At 45.6% G+C, this 25,186-nt stretch overlaps 1 protein-coding gene across 4 annotated transcripts in view; it reads left to right on the top strand.

The window, feature by feature from the left end:
• AHNAK2 (AHNAK nucleoprotein 2) overlaps positions 1-23,778 on the top strand; it is a 74,431-nt gene extending 50,653 nt beyond the window's left edge. The window contains exons 7-8 of one of the 4 annotated variants that reach the window (XM_077923509.1): positions 1,670-2,971; positions 3,695-23,778. In XM_077923509.1, the coding sequence (XP_077779635.1) occupies positions 1,670-2,971; positions 3,695-21,229 (18,837 nt within the window). In that variant the 3' untranslated portion in view covers positions 21,230-23,778. Of the gene's footprint in view, positions 1-1,669 lie in introns of all 4 variants that reach the window. The other 3 variants (XM_077923497.1, XM_077923503.1, XM_028708291.2) reach the window with 3 other exon arrangements.
• The last annotated feature ends 1,408 nt before the right edge of the window (positions 23,779-25,186 follow it).

The following is a 25,186-nucleotide window of genomic DNA, read 5'->3' as shown; positions in this document are numbered from 1 at the left end:
GCCTACTAGTTTCAAACAGTCACTGTTGATTTTCGGATCCCTGTACCACACTTGAATCAGCGCCTGAATGAGCTTCTCCATAGTCGTACAGTCTACAGCACGGAGGCGACTTTTGCATATAGCCCACAAGTTCTCAATGGGATTTACGCCCGGGGAATTCCCTGGCCAATCAAGTACCTGTATTTGCTGCTCTGTCATGAATTTCTTCACCACTTTCAATGTGTAACAGGGGGCTAGGTCCTGCTGCAATATCCCAGTACCATCAGGATACGTTTTTTTCCAGCTCTGCAATAACTCTCTTTCGTAGAACCTCAGTATATTGTGGCGAGCACATCATTCCTTCTATTGGCTGCAGGCTTCCGACACCATTATGACCAACTCATTTTTCGTGTTTGTTTTGAGTACAGGATTACGAGTAAGATAGAAAACATGCTTTGTTTCAATTAATTTTCACAAGGGAGTACACCTTCACTTATTAACAGCTTCACACTGTGTCGTAGTGGCTAGGAACATTGCATCTAGGTTTCAGGAGGGGTACATCACTGGGGAATGGGAAAAGACTGCAAAATTGAGTAAGTTGTATTATCTACATGATATTTTTCAGCAAGTGTTTGTCACCTTGAATTGCTAGAGGGACCTAATGGTCAGGGGTCCCTTTACCTTTTCACATTCCCGGAAGCATGAGGCTTTTATGGAATGTGAGTCAGTTGTTTTGGAGACTCGTGCACACTCCTGTTTGCTCTGCTTCCAGCAACCTCCCAGCACTGGTTTGTGAAGCCGTGCGTGCACAACGTTGGCTACAAGTCACATCTGTCCTGTAGTTCCCTGAGAAATACTGCATTTTGATGTGTTTTCTCCCTAACCAGCTTCAGTCTGATTTGAAAATGTAAGCCATATGATGACATCCACTCACTGATGTGGGCAGGCAATAGGAGACTTGGAAAAACATCCAACCTTTTATCTCATTGTATTATGAAAAAAAGGGATGCGGGTGGCGCGGTGGGTTAAACCACAGAGCCTAGGACTCGCCGATCAGAAGGTCGTGGTTCGAATCCCTGCGACGGGGTGAGCTTCCGTTGCTTGGTCCCAGCTCCTGCCAACCTAGCAGTTCGAAAGCACGTCAAAAGTGCAAGTAGATAAATAGGAACTGCTCTGGCGGGAAGGTAAACGGCATTTCTGTGCGCTGCTCTGGTTCACCAGAAGCAGCTTAGTCATGCTGGCCACATGACCCGGAAGCTGTATGCCGGCTCCCTCGGCCAATAAAGTGAAATGAGCGCCGCAACTCCAGAGTCGGCGACGACTGGCCCTAATGGTCAGGGGTCCCTTTATCTTTTACCTTTATTATGAAAAAGCTTTAATAAAAATTATTATTATTATTAAAGGGAAATACACCCAACCATGCTGATGTGTCCGATGATGTCCAAATGTGATTTGAAATGAAGCAGAGGGAAATTATCCCACTGTGCTTTAAGCTGGTAATGTGTACACAGCCAAAGTCTCTCTGTTAATTTAGTATGTTTTAACGTTTTGGGGTTTCTTGTTGCTATTTATTCATTTAAACATTCTGATGTACATTGCTTTCAACAATTTTGAAGATGCAAAGGGGTGGGGATTAAATACATACGTAATAAGTACTACAACCATTTATTTTGGAAATTCTATTTCTCAGGGGAAGGAAGCACCGGAAACATCAGAAAAGACATTCACAGAAGAAGATAAAGCAGACTTAATTGTAAAACAAAGAGTTGGAAGACCAAAAAGATCCAAGAAGGACAGACTTTCCTGGCCAAAATTCCAGTCATTAAAAGGTAAAAAGATACTGGGGCAAAGGAGATCTCGTAGCACGTCAGATGCATACGAACATGCGATTCCCGATATATCCCCAACAAGCACAGACACAGAATCACAATTTCAGCCAGAAGAAATTCACGCAAAAGTTAAAAGAGGAAGTCAAAAGAAACTAAGATTCCCCAGTATTGGATTCAAGATGCACAGAACTAAACAAGAACCAGAGGAGAGGACAAAATACGAAGTCAAACCTCTCACAGACTATGAAAATGATACTGCGCAGGAAATCCCAGAATTAATAACAGTGCAATATTCTACTTCACGGGCTAAAGAGAAAAAACTGGAAGAAATACAGGAACCCAGAAAAGATGCTAAGGAAACAAAATTTGAACTGCCATACCATACAGGTAAATACCCTGAAGTTGAATTAACAATTAAAAAAACGAAAGAAAAGAAATCAAAATCCAAAGCCATCACAAAAAAATCAGAAACGACAGTGATAACAACACAGATAACAAAACCTATATTGCAAACAGGTGAAATACAAGATGTACAAATAAAACCGATAACACCACCAAAACAACGAAAAAAGAAGCAAAAGGGATCCACAGAAAAAATGTATACAAAATTACAAATGGACAACGAACAAACAGAAAAAGGAAAAAAAGACATGGATGGCATGCGAGGAGTAATTAATCAAAATGAAGAAGATTCAAACGTCATGATAGCAACACCTGACATACGTATGCCGACAGCCAAAGCTTCTTTGGAACTTAAAACTCCACACATACAACTAGAGACACCATCAACTGATATGTCTCTGGGTGCTGCTGAGATTAAGAAAGAGGGCATGGACACTACGTTTAAAATGCCAAAATTCCAAATGCCCAAATTTGGAACAGAACTGAAGGCTCCAGACTTAAAGGTTGAGGCACAATCGGCTGATATTGCTGTAGGTGGAGTTGAAGCTAATCTGGAGGGCACCGACAGTAAATTTACGATGCCCAAACTCCAAATGCCCAAGTTTGGAATGTCACTTCCCAAGGAGAAACTCGCTGCAGAGGGAGAAATCACCTTACCTTCTGTGGAAGTGGATATCTCCAAACCAGAACTGAAAGGGGAAGTGACCCTGCCCTCTGTGGGGATCGAGACTGACGTGAAATTGCCCGGAGCTGAAATGAAGGTACCTAGCGTTGAGTTGGAGGTCTCTGAGAAGGGCAAAATCAAAACACCTGATGTCAAAATGCCCAGCGTCAAGGTCCCAAAAATAAAACCTCCTCAAGTGGGAGTCTCAGTGCCCAACGTAGAAGCAGACATCTCTGTTCCCAAAGCAAAAGTGGGAATTCCAGAAGCAGAGGTCTCTGTTAAGGTCCCTGATGCAGAAGGAAGCATCGAGGGTGGCGGAATGAAAATACACATGCCAAAGTTCAAGATGCCCAGTATGGGTTTCTCCAAACCAGAAATCAAAGGTCCCAAAGTCGATATGGACATCAGCGCACCCAAGGTTGACATTGCTCTTCCAGACGTCAGTGTAACCAAGCCTGAGATCAAAGCAGGTGACATTTCAGCAGACATGAAGTTCACAGCACCTGACATAAAGATTCCAAAGGGGGAAGCTTCCTTGGAACTGAAGGCTCCAGACTTGAAGCTTGAGGCACCATCGGCAGATGTTATTCTAGGCGGAGTTGAAGCAAAGCTGGAGGGTACGGACAGTAAATTTAAGATGCCAAAATTCCAAATGCCCAAGTTTGGAATGTCACTTCACAAAGGGAAAGCCGCTGCAGAGGGAGAAATCACCTTACCTTCTATGGAAGTGGATATCTCCAAACCAGAACTGAAAGGGGAAGTGACCCTGCCCTCTGTGGCCATCGAGACTGACGTGAAATTGCCTGAAGCTGAAATGAAGGCACCTAGTGTGGAGTTGGAGGTCGCTGAGAAGGGCAAAATCAAAATGCCTGATGTCAAAATGCCAAGCGTCAAGGTTCCCAAAATGAAGACTCCTCAAGTGGGAGTCTCACTGCCAGATGTTGAGGGAGACATCCCTGTTCCCAAAGCAAAAGTGGAAATTCCAGAGGCAGAGGTCTCTGTTAAGGTCCCTGAAGCAGAAGGAAGCATCGAGGGTGGCGGAATGAAAATACACATGCCAAAGTTCAAGATGCCCAGTATGGGTTTCTCCAAACCAGAAATCAAAGGTCCCAAAGTCGATGTGGACATCTGCGCACCCAAGGTTGACATTGCTCTTCCGGACGTCAGTGTAACCAAGCCTGAGATCAAAGCAGGTGACATTTCAGCAGACATGAAGTTCACAGCACCTGACATAAAGATTCCAAAGGGGGAGGCTTCCTTGGAACTGAAGGCTCCAGACCTAAAGCTTGAGGCACCATCGGCTGATATTGATGTAGGTGGCATTGAAGCGAAGCTGGAGGGCACAGAAAGTAAATTTAAGATGCCCAAATTCCATATGCCCAAGTTTGGAATGTCAGTTCCCAAGGGGAAAGCTGTTGCAGAGGGAGAAATCACCTTACCTTCTGCGGAAGTGGATGTTTCCAAACCAGAACTGAAAGGGGAAGTGACCCTGCCCTCTGTGGGCATCGAAACTGATGTGAAATTGCCTGGAGCTGAAATGAAGGCACCTAGTGTGGAGTTGGAGGCCGCTGAGAAGGGCAAAATAAAAATGCCTGATGTCAAAATGCCAAGCGTCAAGGTTCCCAAAATGAAGACTCCTCAAGTGGGAGCATCGCTGCCAAACATTGAGGGAGACATCTCTGTTCCCAAAGCAAAAGTGGAAATTCCAGAAGCAGAGGTCTCTGTTAAGGTGCCTGATGCAGAAGGTAGCATTGATGGTGGCGGGATGAAAATACACATGCCAAAGTTCAAGATGCCCAGTATGGGTTTCTCCAATTCAGAAATCAAAGGTCCCAAAGTTGATGTGGACGTTAGCTCACCCAAGGTTGACATTGCTCTTCCGGACGTCAGTGTAACCAAGCCTGAGATCAAAGCAGGTGACATTTCAGCAGATATCAAGTTCACAGCACCCGACGTGAAGATTCCAAAGGGAGAAGCTTCCTTGGAACTGAAGGCTCCAGACCTAAACGTTGAGGCACCATCGGCACATGTCACTCTACGTGGAGTTGAAGCGAAGCTGGAGGGTACGGACAGTAAATTTAAGATGCCAAAATTTCAAATGCCCAAATTTGGAATGTCACTTCCCAAGGGGAAAGCCGCTGCAGAGGGAGAAATCACCTTACCTTCTGTGGAAGTGGATGTTTCCAAACCAGAACTGAAAGGTGAAGTGACCCTGCCCTCTGTGGGCATCGAGACTGACGTGAAATTGCCCGGAGTTGAAATGAAGGCACCTAGTGAGGAGTTGGAGGTCGCTGAGAAGGGCAAAATCAAAATGCCTGATGTCAAAATGCCAAGCGTCAAAGTTCCCAAGCTGAAGACTCCTCAAGTCGGAGTTTCACTGCCCAAGGTTGAAGCAGACATCTCTGTTCCCAAAGCAAAAGTGGAAATTCCAGAAGCAGAGGTCTCTGTTAAGGTGCCTGATGCAGAAGGCAGCATCGAGGTTGGAGGGATGAAAATACACACGCCAAAGTTCAAGATGCCCAGTATGGGTTTCTCTAAACCAGAAATCAAAGGTCCCAAAGTCGATGTGGACGTCAGCGCACCCAAGGTTGACATCGCTCTTCCAGACGTCAGTGTAACCAAGCCTGAGATCAAAGCAGGTGACATTTCAGCAGACATGAAGTTCACAGCACCTGACGTACAGTTTCCAAAAGGAGAGACTTCCTTGGAACTGAAGGCTCCAGACCTAAACGTTGAGTCACCATCGGCAGTTGTCACTCTAGGTGGAGTTGAAGCGAAGCTGGAGGGTACGGACAGTAAATTTAAGATGCCAAAACTCCAAATGCCCAAGTTTGGAATGTCACTTCCCAAGGGGAAAGCCACTGCAGAGGGAGAAATCAGCTTACCTTCTATGGAAGTGGATGTTTCCAAACCAGAACTGAAAGGGGAAGTGACCCTGCCCTCTGTGGGCATCGAGACCGACATGAAATTGCCCAGAGCTGAAATGAAGGCACCTAGTGTGGAGTTGGAGGTCACTGAGAAGGGCAAAATCAAAATGCCTGGTGTCAAAATGCCCAAAATGAAGACTCCTCAAGTGGGAGTCTCACTGCCCAAGGTTGAGGCAGACATCTCTGTTCCCAAAGCAAAAGTGGAAATTCCAGAGGCAGAGGTCTCTGTTAAAGTGCCTGATACAGAAGGCAACATCGAGGGTGGCGGAATGAAAATACACATGCCAAAGTTCAAGATGCCCAGTATGGGTTTCTCCAATTCAGAAATCAAAGGTCCCAAAGTTGATGTGGACGTTAGCTCACCCAAGGTTGACATTGCTCTTCCGGACGTCAGTGTAACCAAGCCTGAGATCAAAGCAGGTGACATTTCAGCAGATATCAAGTTCACAGCACCCGACGTGAAGATTCCAAAGGGAGAAGCTTCCTTGGAACTGAAGGCTCCAGACCTAAACGTTGAGGCACCATCGGCACATGTCACTCTACGTGGAGTTGAAGCGAAGCTGGAGGGTACGGACAGTAAATTTAAGATGCCAAAATTTCAAATGCCCAAATTTGGAATGTCACTTCCCAAGGGGAAAGCCGCTGCAGAGGGAGAAATCACCTTACCTTCTGTGGAAGTGGATGTTTCCAAACCAGAACTGAAAGGTGAAGTGACCCTGCCCTCTGTGGGCATCGAGACTGACGTGAAATTGCCCGGAGTTGAAATGAAGGCACCTAGTGAGGAGTTGGAGGTCGCTGAGAAGGGCAAAATCAAAATGCCTGATGTCAAAATGCCAAGCGTCAAAGTTCCCAAGCTGAAGACTCCTCAAGTCGGAGTTTCACTGCCCAAGGTTGAAGCAGACATCTCTGTTCCCAAAGCAAAAGTGGAAATTCCAGAAGCAGAGGTCTCTGTTAAGGTGCCTGATGCAGAAGGCAGCATCGAGGTTGGAGGGATGAAAATACACACGCCAAAGTTCAAGATGCCCAGTATGGGTTTCTCTAAACCAGAAATCAAAGGTCCCAAAGTCGATGTGGACGTCAGCGCACCCAAGGTTGACATCGCTCTTCCGGACGTCAGTGTAACCAAGCCTGAGATCAAAGCAGGTGACATTTCAGCAGACATGAAGTTCACAGCACCTGACGTACAGTTTCCAAAAGGAGAGACTTCCTTGGAACTGAAGGCTCCAGACCTAAACGTTGAGTCACCATCGGCAGTTGTCACTCTAGGTGGAGTTGAAGCGAAGCTGGAGGGTACGGACAGTAAATTTAAGATGCCAAAACTCCAAATGCCCAAGTTTGGAATGTCACTTCCCAAGGGGAAAGCCACTGCAGAGGGAGAAATCAGCTTACCTTCTATGGAAGTGGATGTTTCCAAACCAGAACTGAAAGGGGAAGTGACCCTGCCCTCTGTGGGCATCGAGACCGACATGAAATTGCCCAGAGCTGAAATGAAGGCACCTAGTGTGGAGTTGGAGGTCACTGAGAAGGGCAAAATCAAAATGCCTGGTGTCAAAATGCCCAAAATGAAGACTCCTCAAGTGGGAGTCTCACTGCCCAAGGTTGAGGCAGACATCTCTGTTCCCAAAGCAAAAGTGGAAATTCCAGAGGCAGAGGTCTCTGTTAAAGTGCCTGATACAGAAGGCAACATCGAGGGTGGCGGAATGAAAATACACATGCCAAAGTTCAAGATGCCCAGTATGGGTTTCTCCATACCAGAAATCAAAGGTCCCAAAGTCGATATGGACATCAGTGCACCCAAGGTTGACATTGCTCTTCCAGACGTCAGTGTAACCAAGCCTGAGATCAAAGCAGGTGACATTTCAGCAGACACCAGCCTTTCAGCACCTGACATGAAGTTTCCAAAAGGAGAGGCTTCCTTGGAACTGAAGGCTCCAGACCTAAACGTTGAGTCACCATCGGCAGTTGTCACTCTAGGTGGAGTTGAAGCGAAGCTGGAGGGTACGGACAGTAAATTTAAGATGCCAAAACTCCAAATGCCCAAGTTTGGAATGTCACTTCCCAAGGGGAAAGCCACTGCAGAGGGAGAAATCAGCTTACCTTCTATGGAAGTGGATGTTTCCAAACCAGAACTGAAAGGGGAAGTGACCCTGCCCTCTGTGGGCATCGAGACTGACGTGAAATTGCCTGAAGCTGAAATGAAGGCACCTAGTGTGGAGTTGGAGGTTGCTGAGAAGGGCAAAATCAAAATGCCTGATGTCAAAATGCCAAGCATCAAGGTTCCCAAAATGAAGACTCCTCAAGTGGGAGTCTCACTGCCAGAGGTTGAGGCAGACATCTCTGTTCCCAAAGCAAAAGTGGAAATGCCAGAGGCAGATGTCTCTGTTAAGGTGCCTGATGCAGAAGGCAGCATTGATGGTGGCGGGATGAAAATACACATGCCAAAGTTCAAGATGCCCAGTATGGGTTTCTCCAAACCAGAAATCAAAGGTCCCAAAGTCGATATGGACGTCAGCTCACCCAAGGTTGACATCGCTCTTCCAGACGTCAGTGTAACCAAGCCTGAGATCAAAGCAGGTGACATTTCAGCAGATATCAAGTTCACAGCACCCGACGTGAAGATTCCAACGGGAGAAGCTTCCTTGGAACTGAAGGCTCCAGACTTGAAGGTTGAGGCACCATCGGCTGATATTGATGTAGGTGGCATTGACGCTAAGCTGGAGGGTACGGACAGTAAATTTAAGATGCCAAAATTTCAAATGCCCAAGTTTGGAATGTCACCTTCCACAGGGAAAGCCACTGCAGAGGGAGAAATCACCTTACCTTCTGTGGAAGTGGATATCTCCAAACCAGAACTGAAAGGGGAAGTGACCCTGCCCTCTGTGGGCATTGAGACTGACGTTAAATTGCCCCTAGCTGAAATAAAGGCACCTAGTGTGGAGTTGGAGGTCGCTGAGAAGGGCAAAATCAAAATGCCTGATGTCAAAATGCCAAGCGTCAAGGTTCCCAAAATGAAGACTCCTCAAGTGGGAGTCTCACTGCCCAAGGTTGAAGCAGACATCTCTGTTCCCAAAGCAAAAGTGGAAATTCCAGAAGCAGAGGTCTCTGTTAAGGTGCCTGATGCAGAAGGCAGCATTGATGGTGGCGGGATGAAAATACACATGCCAAAGTTCAAGATGCCCAGTATGGGTTTCTCCAAACCAGAAATCAAAGGTCCCAAAGTCGATGTGGACGTCAGCGCACCCAAGACTGACATTGCTCTTCCAGACGTGAGTGTAACCAAGCCTGAGATCAAAGCAGGTGACATTTCAGCAGATATCAAGTTCACAGCACCCGACGTGAAGATTCCAAAGGGAGGAGCTTCCTTGGAACTGAAGGCTCCAGACTTGAAGGTTGAGGCACCATCGGCTGATATTGATGTAGGTGGCATTGAAGCTAAGCTGGAGGGTACGGACAGTAAATTTAAGATGCCAAAATTTCAAATGCCCAAGTTTGGAATGTCACCTTCCACAGGGAAAGCCACTGCAGAGGGAGAAATCAGCATACCTTCTGTGGAAGTGGATATCTCCAAACCAGAACTGAAAGGGGAAGTGGCCCTGCCCTCTGTGGGCATCGAGACTGACGTGAAATTGCCCGGAGCTGAAATGAAGGCACCTAGTGTGGAGTTGGAGGTCGCTGAGAAGGGCAAAATCAAAATGCCTGATGTCAAAATGCCAAGCGTCAAGGTTTCCAAAATGAAGACTCCTCAAGTGGGAGTCTCACTGCCAGAGGTTGAGGGAGACATCTCTGTTCCCAAAGCAAAAGTGGAAATTCCAGAGGCAGAGGTCTCTGTTAAGGTCCCTGAAGCAGAAGGAAGCATCGAGGGTGGCGGAATGAAAATACACATGCCAAAGTTCAAGATGCCCAGTATGGGTTTCTCCAAACCAGAAATCAAAGGTCCCAAAGTCGATGTGGACATCAGCGCACCCAAGGTTGACATCGCTCTTCCGGACGTCAGTGTAACCAAGCCTGAGATCAAAGCAGGTGACATTTCAGCAGACATGAAGTTCACAGCACCTGACATAAAGATTCCAAAGGGGGAGGCTTCCTTGGAACTGAAGGCTCCAGACCTAAAGCTTGAGGCACCATCGGCTGATATTGATGTAGGTGGCATTGAAGCGAAGCTGGAGGGCACAGACAGTAAATTTAAGATGCCCAAATTCCATATGCCCAAGTTTGGAATGTCAGTTCCCAAGGGGAAAGCTGCTGCAGAGGGAGAAATCACCTTACCTTCTGCGGAAGTGGATGTTTCCAAACCAGAACTGAAAGGGGAAGTGACCCTGCCCTCTGTGGGCATCGAGACTGATGTGAAATTGCCTGGAGCTGAAATGAAGGCACCTAGTGTGGAGTTGGAGGCCGCTGAGAAGGGCAAAATAAAAATGCCTGATGTCAAAATGCCAAGCGTCAAGGTTCCCAAAATGAAGACTCCTCAAGTGGGAGCATCGCTGCCAAACATTGAGGGAGACATCTCTGTTCCCAAAGCAAAAGTGGAAATTCCAGAAGCAGAGGTCTCTGTTAAGGTGCCTGATGCAGAAGGTAGCATTGATGGTGGCGGGATGAAAATACACATGCCAAAGTTCAAGATGCCCAGTATGGGTTTCTCCAAACCAGAAATCAAAGGTCCCAAAGTTGATGTGGACGTCAGCTCACCCAAGGTTGACATCGCTCTTCCAGACGTCAGTGTAACCAAGCCTGAGATCAAAGCAGGTGACATTTCAGCAGATATCAAGTTCACAGCACCCGACGTGAAGATTCCAAAGGGAGGAGCTTCCTTGGAACTGAAGGCTCCAGACTTGAAGGTTGAGGCACCATCGGCTGATATTGATGTAGGTGGCATTGAAGCTAAGCTGGAGGGTACGGACAGTAAATTTAAGATGCCAAAATTTCAAATGCCCAAGTTTGGAATGTCACCTTCCACAGGGAATGCCACTGCAGAGGGAGAAATCAGCTTACCTTCTGTGGAAGTGGATATCTCCAAACCAGAACTGAAAGGGGAAGTGACCCTGCCCTCTGTGGGCATCGAGACTGACGTGAAATTGCCTGAAGCTGAAATGAAGGCACCTAGTGTGGAGTTGAAGGTTGCTGAGAAGGGCAAAATCAAAATGCCTGATGTCAAAATGCCCAAAATGAAGACTCCTCAAGTGGGAGTCTCACTGCCCAAGGTTGAGGCAGACATCTCTGTTCCCAAAGCAAAAGTGGAAATTCCAGAGGCAGATGTCTCTGTTAAGGTGCCTGATGCAGAAGGCAGCATTGATGGTGGCGGGATGAAAATACACATGCCAAAGTTCAAGATGCCCAGTATGGGTTTCTCCAAACCAGAAATCAAAGGTCCCAAAGTTGATGTGGATGTCAGCGCACCCAAGATTGACATTGCTCTTCCGGACGTCAGTGTAACCAAGCCTGAGATCAAAGCAGGTGACATTTCAGCAGGCATGAAGTTCACAGCACCTGACGTACAGTTTCCAAAAGGAGAGACTTCCTTGGAACTGAAGGCTCCAGACCTAAACGTTGAGTCACCATCGGCAGTTGTCACTCTAGGTGGAGTTGAAGCAAAGCTGGAGGGTATGGACAGTAAATTTAAGATGCCAAAACTCCAAATGCCCAAGTTTGGAATGTCACTTCCCAAGGGGAAAGCCACTGCAGAGGGAGAAATTACCTTACCTTCTATGGAAGTGGATGTTTCCAAACCAGAACTGAAAGGGGAAGTGACCCTGCCCTCTGTGGGCATCGAGACTGACGTGAAATTGCCCAGAGCTGAAATGATGGCACCTAGTGTGGAGTTGGAGGTCACTGAGAAGGGCAAAATCAAAATGCATGGTGTCAAAATGCCCAAAATGAAGACTCCTCAAGTGGGAGTCTCACTGCCCAAGGTTGAGGCAGACATCTCTGTTCCCAAAGCAAAAGTGGAAATTCCAGAGGCAGAGGTCTCTGTTAAAGTGCCTGATGCAGAAGGCAGGATCGAGGGTGGAGGGATGAAAATACACATGCCAAAGTTCAAGATGCCCAGTATGGGTTTCTCCAAACCAGAAATCAAAGGTCCCAAAGTCGATGTGGACGTCAGCGCACCCAAGGTTGACATTGCTCTTCCAGACGTCAGTGTAACCAAGCCTGAGATCAAAGCAGGTGACATTTCAGCAGACATGAAGTTCACCGCACCTGACGTACAGTTTCCAAAGGGGGAGGCTTCCTTGGAACTGAAGGCTCCAGACCTAAAGATTGAGGCACCATCAGCGGATTTCGCTCTAGGTGGAGTTGAAGCGAAGCTGGAGGGAACAGACAGTAAATTTAAGATGCCGAAATTCCATATGCCCAAGTTCGGAATGTCACTTCCCAAGGGGAAAGCTGTTGCAGAGGGAGAAATCACCTTACCTTCTGTGGAAGTGGATGTTTCCAAACCAGAACTGAAAGGGGAAGTGACCCTGCCCTCTGTGGGCATCGAGACTGATGTGAAATTGCCCGGAGCTGAAATGAAGGCTCCAAGTGTGGAGTTGGAGGTTTCTGAGAAGGGTAAAATCAAAATGCCTGACGTCAAAATGCCAAGCATGAAGGTCCCTGAGCTGAAGACTCCTCAAGTGGGAGTCTCGCTGCCGAAGGCTGAGGGAGACATCTCTGTTCCCAAAGCAAAAGTGGAAATTCCAGAGACAGAGGTCTCAGTTAAAGTGCCTGATGCAGAAGGCAGCATCGAGGGTGGAGGGATGAAAATACACATGCCAAAGTTCAAGATGCCCAGCATAGGTTTCTCCAAACCAGAAATCAAAGGTCCCAAAGTCGATGTGGATGTCAGCGCCCCCAAGTTTGACATTGCTCTTCCAGACGTCAGTGTAACCAAGCCTGAGATCAAAGCAGGCGACATTTCAGCAGACATCAGCCTTTCAGCACCTGACGTGAAGTTTCCAAAAGGAGAGGCTTCCTTGGAGCTGAAGGCTCCAGACCTAAACGTTGAGGCACCATCGGCACATGTCACTCTAGGTGGAGTTGAAGCGACGCTGGAGGGCACGGACAGTAAATTTAAGATGCCAAAATTCCAAATGCCCAAGTTTGGAATGTCACTTCCCAAGGGGAAACCCGCTGCAGAGGGAGAAATCACCTTACCTTCTGTGGAAGTGCATATCTCCAAACCAGAACTGAAAGGGGAAGTGACCCTGCCCTCTGTGGGCATCGAGACTGACGTGAAATTGCCCGGAGCTGAAATGAAGGCACCTAGTGTGGAGTTGGAGGTCTCTGAGAAGGGCAAAATCAAAATGCCTGATGTCAAAATGCCAAGCGTCAAAGTTCCCAAGCTGAAGACTACTCAAGTGGGAGTCTCACTGCCAAAGGTTGAAGCAGACATCTCCCTTCCCAAAGCAAAAGTGGAAGTTCCACAGGCAGAGGTCTCTGTTAAGGTGCCTGATGCAGAAGGCAGCATTGATGGTGGCGGGATGAAAATACACATGCCAAAGTTCAGGATGCCGAGCATGGGTTTCTCCAAATCAGAGATCAAAGGTCCCAAAGTCGATATGGACATCAGCGCACCCAAGGTTGACATTGCTCTTCCAGACGTCAGTGTAACCAAGCCTGAGATCAAAGCAGGTGACATTTCAGCAGACATGGTGTTCACAGGACCTGACGTACAGTTTCCAAAGGGGGAGGCTTCCTTGGAACTGAGGGCTCCAGACCTAAATGTTGAGGCACCATCAGCGGATTTCGCTCTAGGTGGAGTTGAAGCGAAGCTGGAGGGAACGGACAGTAAATTTAAGATGCCGAAATTCCATATGCCCAAGTTTGGAATGTCACTTCCCAAGGGGAAAGCTGTTGCAGAGGGAGAAATCACCTTACCTTCTGTGGAAGTGGATGTTTCCAAACCAGAACTGAAAGGGGAAGTGACCCTGCCCTCTGTGGGCATCGAGACTGACGTGAAATTGCCCAGAGCTGAAATGAAGGCACCTAGTGTGGAGTTGGAGGTCTCTGAGAAGGGCAAAATCAAAATACCTGGTGTCAAAATGCCCAAAATAAAGACTCCTCAAGTGGGAGTCTCACTGCCCAAGGTTGAGGCAGACATCTCGGTTCCCAAAGCAAAAATGGAAATTCCAGAGGCAGAGGTCTCTGGTAAGGTGCCTGATGCAGAAGGCAGCATCGAGGGTGGCGGAATGAAAATACACATGCCAAAGTTCAAGATGCCCAGTATGGGTTTCTCCAAACCAGAGATCAAAGGTCCCAAAGTCGATGTGGACGTCAGCGCACCCAAGACTGACATTGCTCTTCCGGACGTCAGTGTAACCAAGCCTGAAATCAAAGCAGGTGACATTTCAGCAGACATGAAGTTCACAGGACCTGATGTACAGTTTCCAAAGGGGGAGGCTTCCTTGGAACTGAAGGCTCCAGACGTAAAGGTTGAGGCACCACTAGTTGATGTTGATTTGGGAGGTGTTGAGACAAAGGTGGAAGGCATGGACAGTAAATTTAAAAGACCTAAATTCCAAATGCCCAAGTTTGGAATTTCATTTCCCAAAGGTAAAGCCAGTGTAGATGGCATGGGCACCCTACCTTCTGTGGAAGTAGATGTCTCCATACCAGAACAGAAAGGCGAAGTCATACTGCCGTCTATGAGCATCGAGACAGATTTGAAATTGCAAGGAGCTGAAATACGGGCACCTAGTGCGGAATTGGAGGTCTCTGAGAAAGGAAAAATCAAAGTGCCCGATGTCAAAATGCCAAGCGTCAAGGTCCCCAAAATGAGGACCCCTCAGGTGGGAGTCTCACTGCCAAAAATCCAAGCAGACATCTCCCTTCCCACAGCAGCAATGGAGAATCCAGAGGCTTCCGCATCTGTCAATGTGCCTCATGCAGAAAGTAGCATTAAGAGTGGTGGGATGAAAATGCACATGCCAAAGTTCAAGATGCCCAGTATGGGTTTCTCCAAACCAGAAATCAAAGGTCCCAAAGTCGATGTGGACATCAGCGCACCCAAGGTTGACATTGCTCTTCCAGATGTCAGTGTAACCAAGCCTGAAATCAAAGCAGGTGACATTTCAGCAGACACGAAGTTCACAGCCCCTGACATAAAGATTCCAAAGGGGGAAGCTTCCTTGGAACTGAAGGCTCCAGATTTGAAGGTTGAGTCACCATCGGCAGTTGTCACTCTAGGTGGAGTTGAAGCGAAGCTGGAGGGCACGGACAGTAAATTTAAGATGCCAAAATTTCAAATGCCCAAGTTTGGAATGTCACATCCCAAGGGGAAAGCCACTGCAGAGGGAGAAATCACCTTACCTTCTGTGGAAGTGGAGATCTCCAAACCAGAACTGAAAGGGGAAGTGACCCTGCCCTCTGTGGGCATCGAGACTGATGTGAAATTGCCCGGAGCTGAAATGATGGCACCTAGTGTGGAGTTGGAGGTCGCTGAGAAGGGCAAAATCAAAATGCCTGACGTCAAAATGCCAAGTATGAAGGTCCCTGATCTGAAGACTCCTCAGGTGGGAGTCTCGCTGCCGAAGGTTGAAGCAGACATCTCTGTTCCCAAAGCAAAAGTGGAAATTCCAGAGGCAGAGGTCTCTGTTAAAGTGCCTGATGCAGAAGGCAGGATCGAGGGTGGAGGGATGAAAATACACATGCCAAAGTTCAAGATGCCCAGCATAGGTTTCTCCAAACCAGAAATCAAATTTCCGAAAGTCGATGTGGACATCAGCGCACCAAAAGTTGACATTGATCTTCCAGACGTCAGTGTAACCAAGCCTGAGATCAAAGCAGGTGACATTTCAGCAGACACCAGCCTTTCAGCACCTGACATGAAGTTTCCAAAAGGAGAGGCTTCCTTGGAACTGAAGGCTCCAGACCTAAAGCTTGAGGCACCATCGGCAGATGTCACTCTAGGTGGAGTTGAAGCGAAGCTGGAGGGCACGGACAGTAAATTTAAGATGCCAAAATTCCAAATGCCCAAGTTTGGAATGTCACTTCCCAAGGGGAAAGCCGCTGTGGAGGGAGAACTCACCTTACCTTCTGTGGAAGTGGATATCTCCAAACCAGAACTGAAAGGGGAAGTGACACTGCCCTCTGTGGGCATCGAGACTGACGTGAAATTGCCTGAAGCTGAAATGACGGCACCTAGTGTGGAGTTGGAGGTCGCTGAGAAGGGCAAAATTCAAATGCCTGATGTCAAAATGCCAAGCGTCAAAGTTCCCAAGCTGAAGACTCCTCAAGTGGGAGTCTCACTGCCAAAGGTTGAAGCAGACATCTCCCTTCCCAAAGCAAAAGTGGAAGTTCCAGAGGCAGAGGTCTCTGTTAAGGTGCCTGATGCAGAAGGCAGCATTGATGGTGGCGGGATGAAAATACACACGCCAAAGTTCAAGATGGGTTTCTCCAAACCAGAAATCAAAGGTCCCAAAGTCGATGTGGACGTCAGCGCACCCAAGGTTGACATTGCTCTTCCGGACGCCAGTGTAACCAAGCCTGAGATGAAGGCAGGGGACATTTCAGCAGATATCAAGTTCTCTGCACCTGATGTGAATATTCCAAAGGGGGAGACTTCCTTGGAACTGAGAGCTGCAGACCTACAAATAGAGGTACCTTCTGCTGAGATTACTCTGGATGGTGCTGAGGCAAAGATGGAGGGCTTAGACAGTAAATTTAAGATGCCAAAGCTCCAAGCGCCCAAATTTGGAATTTCGCTTCCCAAAGTGAAAGGTGCAGACGGGGAGATCACTTTTCCATCTGTGGATATTTCTGTTCCAAAATCAGATGCTGACATCCAAAGACCAGATTCAGAAGGCAAAAATATTAAACGTGAAAGCTATGAAAAAGAAATTGTTGAAAAAGAAAGCAGATTTAAAATGCCAAAATTCAAGCTTCCATCATTTAGCTGGTCTCCAAAGAAAGAAGCAAGTGTTTCTACTGATATTTATGCAAATTTAGAAGATCCCTCAGTTCCAGTTCCAACAGGTGATATTGAATCTGAATTAACACTCACTGTAGAGGAAGGTGAAGTCCACATTGAAGACCTAGAGGGACATATATCTTTTGATAAAGACAGCGAGAAAACCAAAATCAGAAGGCCTCATTTTAGCATGCCAAAGATATCCCTTCCAAAAATGAAAAGTCATAAAGCAGAAATATCTGTACCACAGTTGCATGCTGACATGACAGTATCTACGATAGAGGATGAAGGAAAGATGTCACTACAAATGCGGGATACAGATATCAGTGGTAGTGATTCTAGAAAAGGCATTAAAATGCCCGAAGTTAAGCTTCCAAGCCTAGAACTTTCCAAACCAGAACTTAAAGTTCCGAAAATGGACATGGAAATCAGCTTACCTGAAAGCGATGTCAAACTTTCTATACCTGATGCCAGTCTTTCAGAAGCAGAATTAAAATCACTTGATGTTGGTGATAATGTTAGTAAAACAATGGCAGAAATTAAAGTCCCTGTGGTGAAAGGCCTAGAAGTAGGAATTGAAGGACCGTCCACTGATATCTCTGTAGATGTAACAGAGATAAAAACTGAAGGAATGGATGGGAAGATGAAAAGGCCTAAATTCCAAAGGCCTAAGTTTGGAATCTCATTTTCTAAAGGAAAAACTCCAGACACCGAGATTAGTTTGCCATCTGAAGATGCCAAAGTTCCTCAGTTGAAAACGACTGCAGATATTGCAGATATTGCAGTAGAGGCTCCAACACTTGAAGGAGAAGGTGACTTAGCTGGTTCAGGAAAAACCGGCCCCGAAGGGAAAATTAAAATGCCCCCAATCCCTAGAGCCGACATGAAGATTCCAGCAATAGACATAAAATTACCATCAGTGGGTCTTTCTGTGGCACAGCCAGAGACGGAGGCTCAAGATTTGGTTGCTGCAGCAAAAGATGCTAAATTTGAGGGAGATATAAAGACTGGAAGTATAGATGCAGAAGAAAAAGAAGGGCATTTCAAAATGCCAAAATTCAAATTGCCATCATTTAATTGGTCACCTAAAAAGGAAGCAAGTCTTAAAACTACTGCAAAGGAACCTCTGGAAGAACCTAAATTGACTATCTTATCAGATGATACTGATGCAGAACTAACAGCAGTTCTGTCAGAAGATCAAGAAGTCCACATGGAGCTAGATGCTGAAATAGCTACAAAAAAAGGTCAGATGAAAAGGCCTCATTTTAATATGCCCAAAATCTCCCTTCACAGGCCAAAGCTACCAAAATCGCAGGGTAGCCTGCCAAAAGTGGAGGCAGATATTACTCTGGAAAGAGATGGGGCTTTGGTACACATACCAGATATAGAGAGCAGTTTTACCACACAGAAAGAAGAAGAAACCGAAATATGCATAAAAATGCCAAAGGGCACATCAAAAGTGGAAATCAAAGCTCCCCAAGTAGATACCGATATTAAAGTTGATATTAAGGAGCCCACCATAGATAGTTCAGTTGAACTGAAAAGTGCAGAAATAGGATCTGAAGGTGAAATCAATGTGGATAGTGGAAGTATGAAAACTGATGTTACGGAGGGCACAATTAGAATGCTAAAACTCCAAATGCCAAAGTTTGGAATTTCAGTTCCAGAAGGAAAATTGCCAGAGACTGGGGTCACCTTACCCGAAATGGAAACTGAAGTTTCTCATCTACAAGCAACAAAGGACTTTGAGAGACTTTGCGGCGAAGCTCCAACCTTGGAAGTAAAAGCTGAACCCGCTGATGCAGAAATAAAGGTGTCAGCTGGAGAAATACAACTGCCCGGAGTTGACATCGAAGTATCTGGCATATCTGTTCGCAGCCCTGCTGAGCAGGATGCAAAAGAACAAGGAGAACATGAAGCAAAGTCTGGAGAGATTCAAACTGAGGAGTCTCCGGGTTGGTTTAAAATGCCAAAGTTTAGGATGCCTTCATTTGGCCGATCATCTTCAAAGGGGAAAAAAGGTGATGCTGAAGGAGATGGCAGTACAGGAAAAGCTCCTCTTGCTGAAGAAGAAATAAAAGCTCCTGAAATGGCAACCCAGTCTCCTCATGTGGTTAGTGAATTGTATTCTGGACAGGACATTTTAGAAGGCAAAGTCATGTTTCCTCAGGAGGACATTACAAAAGATGGAGTTTCAATACAGAAGGAAAAGGACTTCAGAACTGGCCTATTAATGGGGGAAAGCAGTTTTTCACAGGCCTCAGGAAAAGCTGACGATAAAATAAGTCCCCTGGGATCTAAAACATATGCTGATGTAGTTAAGCTTGGTGCTGAAGGACAGATTGTACAGATACATAAAACTTCATCCACTGCCCCCACATCAGAAATCAGTGTACCAAATGTGGATATTGACATGACAGTGGCTGAGACACATGCCACTAAAATTACTGTGGCTGGAACAGAGGAAAAAGTTGATGCTATCATTACAGATGCAAACGTCGCTGAGCAAAGCCCTGATGCAAAGACTGAAAAGGAGAGCCAAATAAAATCACCCAAAAAGGATATTCAAGGAAAAGAAAGCATATTCAAAATGCCAAAGTTCAGTGTGCCTTCTTTTGGATGGTCAACCACAAAAACCACCAAGAAAGTTGATGATGCTACATCTGACTTGCAAGAGCCTGATGTTAGACCACCAGAAGTTAGAATGGATGTTTCAGTCACTGATGAAGACTTTGAAATAATAGAGTACCCAATAGAAGGCTTTGAAAAAGATATGCCCGTGGAAGGAGAAGTGAAAGCAGAAGGGACAGATGGCTCAAGTAAAACAAAACCATCAAAATTCAAGATGCCAAAGTTTGGCAGTTTACGTACCAAATCACGAAGTGCAGAAGTTGATGCTGACCCACCAAAAACAGAGGCTGAGGTGTCACTAGATAAAACTGAAGGACAGATATTTGGAATCCAGGCTCAAAAAGCAGAAGAGTTTGTTGACATGAAAAGTAGAAAACTCGACCTTGCGGAGAAACCAGGAGACACCACAGGCAAACAAGATTTTGAAGATTCAGAGATACATTTCCATATTCACAAACTTAAAATACCCAAGTTCACATACAGCACATCTGTAGCTGAAGGACAAGTGTTGACTTCAGAAGACACAACACACATGAAATGTGCTGCTACTGATACAGATGGTGATGGTGCCCCTCAACAAGAATTCAGAACTACATTCCTCGATAAGAAGGTAGAAGACATTGGTTGTAATATCCAGAAATCAACAGTCAGAATTACAACATTGTCTGACATCCAAAGAACACAAGTGGAAACTAAACTGCCATCTACAGATCCTTCTTTTGAGGAGACAACAACACTCATACAGAGGCCAATGGAATTCAACATTAAATTTCCTACAGAAAAAATAGACACCATGAACGGTAAAATCCAAAAATCAGTAGCTAAAATTACAACACTGACAGAACCAGATATTCAGACAACCCAACTTGAGTGTAAACTCCCATCTACTGAGACATTTATTCAAAGTTCATCACTGCACATTGAAGGACCATACTTTGAAGGAAACGGAAAACAGCCACAAGGTAAATCTGTGTTTGACTCCTGCGATTCTGAAAGTCAGGAATCTTTCTCAACTCAGATAGTGAGAGAATCAGAGATTCCTCCATCAGAAGTTCAAACTGCCACCTATGGGTTTTCTCTTTTAAAAGTGAAAATTCAGGAATCACTTGTGAACTTGGATATGCCAGTCAAACTGTCTTCTACAGAATATACGAGTGAAATGTTTGAGAGTAAAGATCACCAACCTTCAGGTGAAAAGGCAAAAGAAACAACACAAAAGACCAGCTTTGCTGAACTGAAAGTATCAGACAAAGGCCAAGAACTTATTGAAGAAGCATCTTCTACTACTAAGCTGACAAAGCTGAAAGCATTTGCAGTTGAAGTACAATCTTCTGATGAGTTTGCAGACAGTTCAATGATGTCCGAATCGGCTGTAGAAATTACCGAAGAAACTGAAGTTGCAAGTGGTGAAGAAGAGTCAACAACAGATCCAAAGGAAAAATCTGATAGTAAGAGATCTTCTGGCAGGTTTAAATTTTGGCTTCCAAGTCTTGGGTTTTCTTCCTCTGTTGATGACACAGGCGCAGATTCCAAACCTGAAGTTCAAAAACCATTTCAAGAAGAGACAGAAGTCGATGTCCCATCCACATCAGACAGTGACACTGCCAAACAAACTGAAAAAGCTGGGTGGTTTAGATTCCCCAAGTTAGGTTTTTCATCTCCAACAAAAAAGGGAAGGGAAACTGATAAAGTAGAAGAGACAGATCCAAAAGAAGAAAAACCTCAGGATGAGGAAAGTCCGACAGAAAAATCAGAAACTTTTTTTGATGCACAAGAATCCTTGCCACCTAATGAAACAATCGCAGAGAGTGAAACCTCAGAGACCTCACCCATTGTTTCATCTTCCGCAAGAACTGAACTGATACTGCTAGAGAAAGGGAAAGCTCCACCCCAAAGCGTTCCTGAAGAGGCATAAAAATAAGATGGTTTCTTTTCCTTCAAAATTCAAGCATACATAAAAATGTGATGCAACACTTTTCTAGGCAGGTGAGAATTAGAAAACTCATTGCCTTCTTTCCAGCAAAAAATAAATAAAACATTACATTAAAAGGAGTGAAGAAATGTTTTGTTTAAAACTACAGTACTGTTTTCAAGCTCACTGAAATATAGAAAAATAGTTCCTAACAAAAACACTTGTTGCATGAGACATAAGGAAACAAAAATAGACAAAGGAAGCTACTGACAAGAGACATCCATAGTTCTAATGAAAACAACGAAGACCCTTTCTATTAATTTCCACAAGTGTTCCTTCTTCAGACCTACTTAGAGGAATAAAGACTGGACAAAAGTTTAAATATAGTCATTTGAGAATCAAATCACAGCAATGATTTTGTTCTAGATTATTTGCAGAGTATTAGGAAGCTAGTGCTGGGAGAATTAGGAGACATATTTTCTTTTTTAGATTTTATTTTTTTAACTGTATTTCTGCTGCTATCTTATGAAAAGTATATATAAATATATTTTCATTATCTTTGAGCAATAGGCATATTTCAGGATTGTTTTGAAACATAGACCAAATGGAAATAATACTGTAAATGTTACAATGCTTATTCTTCCTTTCCAGTCAAGAAGCATCTTGCCAGTTTTCAAGACTATCAGTTAAACTGAAGTATTGGCACCTAAAAGACATTGTGTATCAGTCCTAAACATTTTGCAGAACAGCATATATAAATATTACTTCTGAAATTTCTTTTTAATGACAAAGAATCTTAGCACCAGTGTCTTAAGATATATGTTAGCGTGCCTTTTGAAGTTTTATATATGTAAAATATCAGGACTAGCCAACATCTGGTCACCTGGGTGAAAAGTAGCTATAAGAAAAATATTGCTTGCCTTCATGCTTGTCCTGTGGCAAGTTGGGTAAATGCATTTGCCACTGTACAGAAGAAGCAGTTTTAGCTATGCCCCTGCAAATATTTTTTTCAAGCCTTTGCACTGGGGAGGCAAATGTTGAACCCGGTACATGATGCACACAGCCAGTTTCCTACCGACTGGAGGCCAACACACACAAAATTCCTGTGGCTACCATGCCTGTAACTGATTGCCTGAGCAGATCACGTGTTTTATGGTGGATGCAGGATGAATACAAATGACTTACTATGCGAAAACTTGCCATGGTTCATATTTAATTGGGGTCTGTTTTGTCCTGCCAAGCGGCGAGAGTTTGACCCACACTTTCTCACATTTCTAATCAGGTAGAGAAATGCGGCAGAATTCCTCATGCAATTTTGCAAGACAAAACAAGCCTCTTCTTTTGTTCTTCCCTCATTATTGTGTGATGGGGGAGAGCCAGCTCAAGACATGCTACCTGAGGTGAAAGACAAGATGCCCCCCCTTCCCCTATTCCTCACACAGAAGCCAATCAGACTGCCGACTGAACCTTACTGCGACACTGCCAGCAGGTAGAACAGTGCATCTGAGGGCAGCGGGCTCACCTACAGAGGACACAGGGCAATATAGTGGCACACACAGCTCTGTCCTCCAACACCTTGCTGCTTGTCTCCACCACCTAGTATCTGCCTGAGGCAATCTGTCCACTCTGCCTAATGGCAGAGCCAACCTTAGGGACCTTCCTGGACACATTTAGGCTGCCCGTGTGATTTAGAGCATCGGATTTGCCAGTGTTCTAAATTGTGCAAGGAATTCAGAAGGATCCCTGGCGCTGAAGTATTTTTCTAAACGTGGAGGACAATGGTGTCAGTTGCCAGGTCATGACAGACTGAGTGGGGTAAGGTCCATGGGGTCATCCCCACTTCAGCCATATGAGGCATGAAGGGGGTTACAGTTGACGTAAAAATGCCTACATCATAAGTTATGACTTGTCAACCGTAATCTGTATTCATTTGTTGACACTCATTGACCCCAGTGTGACTCATTCGCCCCAGTGTTGTTTTGTACCCTTCTGCTGAGCAGTAAAAAGAAATACCCACAGGCCAGGTACAGATATGTAACCACATGATCACCAGTAGTCACTCTCAGTCCAAAGACATGTGTTGGGCAGACCAAAGCCATCACATTCATTAATCCATCTAACCATTCAAAAGTGGTATTCGTTGACTTCAATCTTAAGACAAGGGTCATAAGATCCAACTGTCTTGATTAAGATGACCTTCTGACCAGAACAGTACCCCTACAGAATGGGGGCTTAAGGTGTGTACTTCAGTGTGACTGGATTGTAAACTGGCGTTCAAGTGACTTCAGAAATAAAACTTAATAGTCAGGAGTTTAGTGCTTGGATAAGAGATGGAAGGGAGCATACATATGTAAGTGGCTTTAACTTTCCTAAGGATATAGGTTGTAAATAGTTATTGTTTGCCTTTTGGATTATATGAATGCTTGCTACACGTATGCAGCCAACAAGATGGTACACACATGCCTGTGAAACATTGTGCTTATGTACGGCAATAATGTTGATTGTATCCTGGCTATGCTCCTCCTGATACAGAAATAAAAGTAGTACCATTAGTATTGTGATTATCATTCTGAAGAAAGACTATCCATGCTAACATGCCGATGTGGCTATCTAAAATGTCTGGGAAAGTTGGGGGTTGGGGAATCTCTGGTTTTTTGGACTAGGATTCTGAGTTCATTTGCAAAAACAAACAAAACAAAACCCTAGAATGTCCCTGAGATGGAACTCCTTCCCTTCCATCTGCAGATTTGGGAATTATCTGCAAATCTGGAAATTATCTTCTCCTGCATTCAAGTTTAGCAGTCTGACAATGACTGTTAAGCCTGTACTGTAGATAAAGTCTGCAGGGGGACCTGGGACAACTTCCAGAGTAGTAGGTGAAGCTACTACTGTGCCATGTGAATTGCAGATGTCAGAAAATACCTGAGAACAACAAAACCTGGGTTGGGTGGGTAATTTGTCAGTCCTCTATAGTCTTACCAGTTAGAGCCCATTTACGTTGTGCCATAGATTTTAATGATAACTGCTTCAAGGTTATTTATTGGTTTATTACAATCAAGCCACATGTAAATCTTGTGACGTAAATAAGCAAATGATCGCTAGCCATCAGGGTCATTTTCCGGATTTAGAGAGTCCAGGGCAATATGCCAACTGGTCTTCCTCCGCACAAGGCAGTGTGGCACTGAGAAGCTAGAGGGAGTCAAATTGCCCTACCCACAGGGGTGGGCAAGTGACCGGGGTTGTTGTTGTTGCTGCACCGTGGAAGCTCAGGCCATTGGTGAACTCCCCCATGAAATTAGGGCCTTAGTAATGTCCAGCGGGTGGCGCTGTGGGTTAAACCACAGAGGGCTTGCCAATCAGAAGGTCAGCGGTTCGAATCCCCACAACGGGGTGAGCTCCCGTTGCTCGGTCCCTGCTCCTGCCAACCTAGCAGTTCGAAAGCACGTCAAAGTGCAAGTAGATAAATAGGTACCGCTCCGGCGGGAAGGTAAACGGCATTTCCGTGCGCTGCTCTGGTTCGCCAGAAGCAGCTTAGTCATGCTGGCCACATGACCTGGAAGCTGTACGCCGGCTCCCTCGGCCAGTAAAGCAAGATAAGCGCCGCAACCCCAGAGTTGTCTGCAACTGGACCTAATGGTCAAGGGTCCCTTTACCTAATTTCCTGAAGATGTCAACCCCTGTTGCAACAGCAACAACAATTTAATTATATGCCAACCTTCTGACTGGGTTGCCCTGTGGCAGGGGTCGGCAAAAAATTTAGCCACAGGCCAGTCCACTGTCCCTCAGACCTTGTGGCAGGCTAGAGAAGCGGCACCGGGGAGGGGAAGCTGCAAGAATAGGCATGGGGGGGCAAGTAGTGCTCCTCCCCAGCCCCAGCTGCTGTGCTTACCTTCCCAGGGGCTGCCACCACTGCTGTTTCTCGTGGGTGGCTGCGGCGGTGGAGGGAAGAGGGGCTGCTTA

The sequence above is a fragment of the Podarcis muralis genome, chromosome 1 (assembly GCF_964188315.1).
Source record: "Podarcis muralis chromosome 1, rPodMur119.hap1.1, whole genome shotgun sequence".
Lineage (NCBI taxonomy): Eukaryota > Metazoa > Chordata > Lepidosauria > Squamata > Lacertidae > Podarcis > Podarcis muralis.
Note: the sequence above shows the minus strand (reverse complement) of the source record. Positions and strands in the feature narration are given on the sequence as shown.